This window comes from Otolemur garnettii, unplaced genomic scaffold, assembly GCF_000181295.1.
Source record: "Otolemur garnettii isolate 467f Iridium unplaced genomic scaffold, OtoGar3 scaffold00010, whole genome shotgun sequence".
NCBI classification, from domain to species: Eukaryota; Metazoa; Chordata; class Mammalia; order Primates; family Galagidae; genus Otolemur; species Otolemur garnettii.
The window spans coordinates 37757113-37766247 of NW_003852405.1; the positions used below are offsets into that span (position 1 = coordinate 37757113).

At 44.7% G+C, this 9135-nt stretch overlaps 1 protein-coding gene across 1 annotated transcript in view; it reads right to left on the bottom strand.

The window, feature by feature from the left end:
* AK4 (adenylate kinase 4) overlaps positions 1-9135 on the bottom strand; it is a 77420-nt gene that overhangs the window by 4902 nt on the left and 63383 nt on the right. Inside the window, exons 4-5 of the mRNA XM_003784246.3 lie at positions 3799-3971; positions 936-1054 (exon numbers count right to left, since the gene is read on the bottom strand). Coding sequence (XP_003784294.1) covers positions 936-1054; positions 3799-3971 — 292 coding nt within the window. The remainder of the gene's footprint in view (positions 1-935; positions 1055-3798; positions 3972-9135) is intronic.

A 9135-nucleotide genomic window follows, 5' to 3' on the forward strand; every position in this document is an offset into this window, starting at 1 on the left:
AAAAAAAAAAAAAAAAAAGAAAACTCTGATCTAATGGTTTGCTAAATTATTTGGGGACTACAAGGTTAGAAGATGATTATAGCAGAGGCTGTGAACTGCTGTTTTGAAGGCAGGGAGCATACAGTTTTGTTTGGCTTATATCCTGTTTTAAAAAATTTAATTTAGGGCGGTGCCTGTGGCTCAAAGGGGTAGGGCGCTGGTTCCACATGCCAGAGGTGGCAAGTTCAAACCTAAACCCAGCCAAAAACTGAAAAAAAAAAAAAAATGCTCAAAAAAATTTTTGAATTTGTTGCCAATATAAAGTTGGCATTTTTCACCCCAATCTTTTTAAGCCAGATTTTTGCTTCTCCTGAAAAATGGGAGTTGGTAGTTGCAGTGGGCCTGGCTGCCCCTGATATGGTGACAGCTGGGTCAGGCAAGGGACCGTCAGCTCAGAGGCTCTCAGCTGCCCCACTTAGCACCTTCCTCCACCCCCCGTATTTCCAATGCCTGCCTGGCCCTATAGTCATTAGAATTTTCAAACTCTACTTTATGATTTTAGCTTATATTTGTTAAATTCCCCACAGACATGTCAAAAAAGGGCACACCCACAGTCCCTTCCAACCCTGTACCCCAATCAGGCACTTAAGTGTGGGAGTGTCGAAATATGAACCATCACCTCAGCTACTGAAAGAAGAAAATGAAAGTCCAGAGGCAATTCTATATCTACCACAGACAGAGGCAATGAGGTTTAGTCCCTAACACCTGGATAGTTTTGGGATAAAAGTACTGAATTTTATCTGCCATGAACATCTCCCAACATTTCACCTGACGTCTGAGAGGTGCTGGGTCTTCTGTCTGGCTTCAGGACGCACTGCTGTACTGACCTGAGGTCCTGTCCCGTAGCCCCACACCTGGCAGCTGGCCTGTGCAGTGAAACGTGAAAGCATACTCACCGGTACAGCTCAATGACCGGCTTGGCCACGTCCTTGTACTGCCTGAGCCGGGCAGCGACCGCTTCTGGTTTATCATCCTCCTGCTGGACTAATGGCTCACCAGTGAGGTCGTCAAGCCCCTACAAACACCAGAAACCAATTAACATGAATAACGGTCAGATGGTTCCAAAGGTAAAGTCTTTCCTGTGTCACACTACGGGTTCACCTTTGCTGACGGTGGTGATGTGAGGGCAGGTGAAAAGAAACAGCAGCCTGACGGAGTGTTACCTTATTCCCTGAGAGCCAACGTTAAGTCTGTGTCAACTGCTCAGAGCTTTTCAAACACGTTTCCAGTGTTGTTAATACATGGTACTTCCCCAGCAACAAACTTTAGACAATGTCGCCTTGGCTCTCTAAATATTCCCAATACTGCTTTGCTTTCTATAGCCTGAGTTCTTAATATGGAAAATAAAATATCTCAAAGAAGCAACCTGGTTTACTTAGGAAGAACACTAATATAGGAGAATGACTCAAATATCCATGACGATCATGGACACTCTGAGAATCGAAAAATTATAATTAAAAAAAAAAAAAACAACCAAATTTGCCCTTAGCTCACAGGTTCAAGACCAGCATGAGCAAGAGTGAGACCCCGTCTCTGAAAAGGGCCTGGCATTGTGGCAGGTGCCTATAGTCCCAGCTACTCAGGAGGCTGAGGCAAGAGAATCACTTAAGCCCTAGAGTTTGAAGCTGCTGTGAGCTATGACACCACAGCACTCTATGAAGGGTGACCTCCGAAAAAAAAAAAAAAAAGCCCCAATTTTCAATGTGCTTCAACCTCCTCAGAAATGATACCTCCTTACAAATTGCAAAATAGACACATTTTTAATTTTGCCTCCCACGTCCCTGGCTATTTCTTACTGAGAGACAATCCTAAGAAATAAATCTGCCAAAAGGTAGGTTAGACCAGAACCAAAATGCACAGGCAACCCCATGGTTAATAAGAAACCAGCTGTAAACAGGAAAGGCACTAAAAATTCCATGACAGCTCAGGACCCCGGATGTGTGGCTTATGCTCACAGTTTATCAGTGAACCCCATAATTAGCTCCTGTGTGGTCCATGGCTGTTGACCTGACCCATCGCAGACGGGATGGGAGAAGGGAGCATATCCACCCACATTCCTCTCTTCTCACAGCCATGAAGCTTAGAAGTCCACAGCTGAGCACCTCTCTACACTGACCACCTTCTTAAGTTGACCTAATTTTCATAGATGGACATACATACACCACATGTATATGTCAGCCAGGAGGCCAGGTTCCTTATGGTGACCTCCTCCGTATGCTGACCAGTGTGTCACAGTACCTTGGGTGGTCACCTACAGAGATGGTACTGTGTGTGTGTGTGTGTGTGTTTGCAGAACCTTTTGGGGGAGGACAGAGTCTCACTCTGTCACCCTAGCTACACTACAATGGCACCATCACAGCTCACTGCAACCTCCCAAATAGATGGGACTATAGGCGCACAACACCACAACAGGCTCATTTTTTCTATTTTTTGGTAAAGACAGTATTTCCTTCTTACTCAGACCAGTCTCCAACTCCTGAGCTGAACTGAGCTCCCATCTTGGCTTCCTACAGCACTAGTATTATAGGTGTGAGCCACCACTCCTGGCCTATTTGCTAATTATATTTTTAAAAGAAGACTGAAAAAAAGAGACTAGCTAGTGCCTCACCAGGATTTTACTAACACAATGGTACCAAGAGTCAGGAAATCATTTGTAGTCCCTTGAAGTAATTTTCTGTACTAATTACTGACTCTATCTGAATTCAAGCCTAATCTTTTCCATAAAGATTAACCCAGGAAGGCACAATGTCATTTCTCCACATGTAGGTAATAAGTAACACTACCGCCCCGGTGCCCAGATTTCAGCATTACCAGATTGAGTTAACACCTTAGTTCAATCTGTCCTTATCAGATAAATAAACTCTTTACCAGAAAGAATAACGCTTTTAAGTGAATTTGTTCAACTATCTTTGTATATAGACCATTACATATGATTAATTTTAGGTAATTGTCTCGAGGTTGTACTTTGACTTATTTTTAAAGACAACTTTGTCATTCCTTTAGCCCTGGCCAGCCACATTAACCCTCCCCTCTCCCAGCCCCAGCCTGGGCCCTGGGCCAGCCCGGACAGAGCCTCCACCACTTTCTGGTCTCATAAAGCCAGAAAGCACAGAAACACACAGACAAAAACAAAGAGGTGTGCTTACCATTTTACAAAAGCGAGATCATTCAGCGGTTTGCTTTTCTCATTGTACAATATCATCAGGAAATTTCCATGTCAAAAGAGTATAGCGCTAATTTATTCCCTTTATTGACTACCTTATATTCTGAGATGATAGGCATGTTCTCAAAGGTATTTACCAGCCTCCTATGGTTGAACATTCTTTTGGGGGGTTGTTTTTGGATTTTGGCCACTACAACAACATTGGAATCAGCACCACTGGCTGCTAGTGCCCTGTTTCCATGGGCTGTTCTTCCAGATGTGGGCTGACGGAACACTAACTCAATGCACATCGCTGTGCTGCCCTAGAAAGAGGCCAGTGACACTTCATCTAACAAAAGTGAGTGCTGCTTCTCTCAGGCCCTTGTCCACAGGGCCTGCTAGGACTTCTCAGCTCTGCCCAGTCCAAAGCACCAAAGCGATCCTGATCTCATATTTCCCTTCTCTAACTACTGTTCAATGTGAACATTAAAAAAAATATTTTTGGCCATGTAGATTTTCTCTTTTTTGAATAGTGTGTCCATATGCTTCACCCACTTCTCAGCTGAAATGGTTTGCCTTTTTCTTGTCAGCTGGCAAAGCTCTGTGGGTGCTCTTACCTGCACGTGTGGGGGGTTGAAGTCCAGGTTGTACACCCTTCCACTGGGAGGGTGAATCCAGCGTCGGCTGAGACGATCTTTAAGTGTCTCAAATGGAATGTTCAGAATAACCACGAGATCCAGGTCACAGATTTTGTCCAGGGCTTCAGCTTGTCCTAATGTCCTAGGAAAACCTGGACACCAAAACCAAAAAAAGTCAAATGCAGGATATCATGCAATTCTAATTAGTCCTGGAAATATTTTTAATGACAGAATTAAATATGCAAATACTATCCAAAAAAAAGCTTTAACCAAGAATTTATACTGACCTCCATAAATTTAACATTAAAAGAATATATGCTGTTTTATACCTAATTTTTGCAAACTTTGTATGTGCCATATATATGGATACTTTCTGTCAAGTATACCTCAATAAAGCTGGGGAGAAAATTAAATGAAAATAAAATCTTTAAGTCTAACTTTTAAAAATTAGTGGGGTAGTACATACCTATAGTCCCAGCTACTTGGGACTACAGGTATATACAGAGACAGGAGAATCAATTGAGCCCAAGATTTCAAGTTCAACCTGGGTGACAGAGCAAGACTGCCCCCCCCAAAATAAAATGAAAGGGAAGGCACAGTGACTCACACCTATAATCCTAACGCTCTGGAGGCTGAGGTGAGACGATTGCTTGAACTCAGAGTTCAAAACCAGTCTAAGCAGCATAGTGAGACTCTGGCTCTACCAGAAATGGAAAAAAATGAGCCAAGTGTGACGGCACACACCTGCAGTCCAGCTACTTGGGAGGCTGAGACAGAAGGACTGCTTGAGCCCAGACGTTTGAGACTGTGGTGAGCTACCATGACTCTACTGTACTCTACTCCAGGCAACACAGTGAGACGCTGTCTCAAAAAATAAAAATAAAAAATAAAAATAATGCTTTTTTTTGGATACTGCAAAACTTACCAATTCTTACCACTTTTCTAACTGTGGGGAAATAAACAAAGAAGAGAGGGCCCATGGGCCTCTCTTCTTTTTCTTCTCCGAGCAGAGGCTCTGCGTGACCTCAAGACTGGAGCATAAGACTCCAAATCATATTTTCCCCAAGAGCAACCTGTCTGACGTGGAAATCCAGGCTCAGTGTGATGGGACGATGCAGCTACATCTTTTCCCTAAATAAATCACTCCAGTCTGCTATGGTAAATCTTTAGTTATCTAATACAACTTTTTAAAAAATATTTTTATATATAGTTAGGTTAAAAAAAGGGGGGGAGAGATATAAAAGCTGAAAGGCAAGTATCATAAGGTGTACAACATCCAGAATCCCACTGGATGAGAACCCCAGTCCTGTTTCACCCCCATCATCATTACAAGCACCAAGACAACAACTTAAAAATGGGTATTCATGGGTTATAACACTTGAAGTTCAAAGAGCTTTCCCGGATGAGTAAATTGGAGGCTCAAACATGCATGTGCCACCCTGCATTACGTCCAGACCTGTGTGGATCCGAGCTGGTTTCAAAGCCCTTATTGAAATGAATGTGACAAATTCTAGCCCGACTGTCTCCCACCCCTGCTGCAGGTGCCTGCTGCTTGCTGACCACGTGCAGACCCTCCAGAACCTCCCTCTTGCCTGTGAGCCACCTGCACCAAGCTTCCTCCTCCTGGATTATCAGGGCGTGCCTTTTCCGGAATAGTCCACTCTCTGCTAAAACTTCCAGATAACAACTAGAATTAGAAAGGTACCTGCAGCCAAAACCACCACAAGCATCTCTAAACTCCTCTAAACGTCCAACACATTTTCTGAAGCAGTGGCTCCCAAGTGACCCTCACTGAAGGACAGAAAGAAAATATTAGAACTTCATTGTATTTTTTCCTATTTTTATTAAACCTCTATTTGGAGGTTCCTTTTACAAGGAACATCGTATTGGTGAAACTGAACAGGTACAAAGTCCACACACACATAGTCCATCCATACACTGAAGATGTAAACCCGACCTTTTTACTGAGATCACCCCCTTTAAGTCTCTGAGTTCTCAGTATCACTAGCTGCTTCCCTGACAAGAAAACATTATTCTTCATCCTTTGTTTAGAGGGTGAGAACTGGAAAAAAGCACTAGGAAGCAGTAAGAAGCTCTGAAGGAGAACTGAACCTGGGCTCCTACAACAGATGGAAGACCAGCTCTTGCTGAGACCCTCCCACACCGAGGTGCAGGTGCCGTGGGCTCAGCTGCGCTTGGGCTCCCTCTGCAGGGAGGAAGCTCAAAGTGCAGCTGACAGTACCTGCCTACTGGGCTCACCAGACCAGCAGTCACCATCATCGGGAATCACTGATTCTGGTGGCTGAGAAGTCCTGGGAGGTCCCCTTCTCATGTCCTCCCACCCCCAGAATAGGATTAAGTTTAAGGAGCCATGGAAACTACAGAAACCTAATGAATAACAATGAAAGTTAAAATGGAAGAGTCACATTTTAAAATGTTAATACTACTTAGGTGCCACCGAGAGAACAGTTTAGGAGGAATAACGACAGAAGTGAGTTATTCCACAACATCAAGGCTCTCTGCTCTTGAGGTCATACCAAGATCACCAGGGAAGATTGAGAAGAAAAGATATGCGATTTCTGGGTGCTCAGGTCTGTCCCAGACCTCCTAGAGTACATCTGAGAGTAAGATTAGGACTTGGGTATTTCTAAATAGTTATCCAGTGATTGTAACATTTACTCTTGGTTGGTAAGGAACCACTAAACTTCTAGAGATAGCAACAGTGTGAGTACAATACTCAGGACTGGTAATTATCTGTCATCTGTACACGTTTCTGGTCAAGCATAACTCTTCTTCTAAGTAGGTGCAAACCTCATTGAAGAGCAAGTCTCCTTTACCTCATTGGAAGAGAACTGTGAAGGAAAGTCCCAAACAAGAGGGGACTCAGCTTTCCCTGGCCCCTAATTTGGTGACTTGTTGTGACATTCCTGTCTAGAGATATTCATGCACTTGTCAGTCAGCACCTGACCCCCAGGGACGGTGGGTGGCAGGGGAGAAAGCAGGCTCATTAGCGAGACAGTTGACTCACGTCAAAAATCTGGGTGTCAGGTGCCATTTCAACAGTGAAGAGCAGCAGTCACAGCCTGACACACTCAGGACTCAGAACATATTAGTTACAGGCACCAGCTCTGGGATCAGACACACGAAGACGTCATCCCAACTCTACTTAGCCATAACTGTGAGAATTTTGGCAAGATTCATACCCTCTCTAACTTCTAATTTCCTCAGATGTACAAGGGTGGATTAGTTTGGGGGGCTGCATAGCAAAGTATCACAGACTGTGTGGCTTAAACAACAGAAATTCATGTTCTCACACACCTGGAGGCTGGAAGTCTGAGATCCAGGCATCAGTGGGGTTTGGTTCCCCTGAGGCCTCTCCCATTGGCACACAGATCTCCAGCTTCTCTCAGTGTCTCCCTAGGGTCTTCCTTGCACAAGTCTGTGTTCAAAATTTCAACTTGCTTGGCTTATCGGTGTTGCTGGGAGGGCTTCACTTATTTCCATCCTCATGTTTCCATTTTACATTTCTTGATTTTTGTGCATCTCAAAACTTTCATAATGACCCACATCAGTCGGAATAGATTGGAGCCCACCTAAATGACCTCCTCATAACTTAATTACCTCTTTACGGAGATTATCTCTCAGTATAGTCACACTCTGAGATGTTAGGAATTCAGCATGTGAATGAGGGTTGTGGTGAGGAGACACATTCAGGCTAACACAAAGGGCAATGCCTTTGCAGTTTTGAGGATTAAAAGAGAGGATTCTAACGTTCAAGATACAAAGGGTCAGGCATACAGCAGGTACTCAATAATTGGTAGCTGCTCTTGGTAAAGCTCTCCAAGCAGGTCTGCTGGCTTCCTGACCCAACCAAAAGGCAGCAGGAAGGAAAGACCCTCCTCCCCAAACCATATTTAATTTTCCAAATTTAATTCTTTTTCTGAGATTTTTCTAATAGTTGTGGCAACAGCTGGTGCCCTGGGCTCTCTGCAGCAACACAGCTCAGCACTGTGGCCATCGGTCATGTGGCACCATGACCCGGTTCCTGCCAGGCAGTCAGGGCCACCCCGGCAGGGCAGGGCACCACCCCATGACCTTCCCTCCCTGGGCTTCCGGTCTGCCCCTTTTCTTGCCTGCCTCATTTGTTAATAGCAAAGCTCCCCTCCTGATCAAACCTGACGGTGACAAGCGTTCATCTGGGCTACAGACGGGTAAATTCAGCAGAGACTCCGTCTGAAGCTATTGATGGCACGTGCCCACTGAGGCAGCCACAGTGTGGACTGCACTGAACACAATAACTAAGTAAACGAGATGAGGTATGTATCAACCAGTGTGATGTAAGCACTCCTAATTCTATATGAAATCAGTACATTGTACCCCATAAATGCCTTAATGTATACATGATCTACGTGTTTCTGATTTAATAAAAAATAAAAATAAAAAATAAAATGAAATAAAATTGGAAAAAAATTACAAAAAAAAAAAGAATCCAAATCGAGAAGGGCACCCCAGATGGGACAGCCATGCTGAGGAAGACGTGGGCGCCCATGAGGTGGTGCCCAGCCGGCAGGTCAGCAAGCACACAAACCTGCTTAACCTTAACGCGACCAGATGAGCAGGGCCGAGTTACCACCTTCACTTTAACAGGTAAGTTTAGATTCAGTCTGGCCAACAGTGGAATTCAGACCTGTGTGTCCCCGGCTTTCTGCTGAAGACCTCGTCCTACTGCACTCCTGCTCCAGGGTGTTAAAAAGTATTGTTAAAAGAACCCTAAAATGTTACTCCCATCCATTTCTTCTACCAAAAGAGCTGAGTGCTATGACAGCTCCCTGGTCACCACAGTCCTCCTTGTTGAGTGTCCCTGGTCTGCTAGCTACATCACAGGCAGAAGAAAAGCTGAGATCTCACAGGCCTAGGAAGTCCTTCCCACTTGGCCAGCCCTATACGTCCCCTCCTTCTCTGTCCACTTCACTGTGCAGCCACAGTGGCCTCCACTCAGGTGTCCCTGTGGCCTCAGTCACTGGTTAGAGTTGTGTGGTCAGGGAAGGCTTCTCACGCTGTCCACTCACACAGCACCTCCTCCACATGCTGACACGCAACTCATGCCCTATTTTTCCCTTCATATATTCATCACTATTTGTCACATGACACTTGATTTCTTTCAGACAGAGTCTCACTTTGTCATGGTTGGTAGAGTGCCGTGATGTCCCAGCCCACAGCAACCTCAAACTCTTGGGTGTAAGCCATTCTCTTGCCTCAGCCTCCCAAGTACCTGGGACTACAGGCACCCTCCACAATGCCTGGCTATTTTTTTTT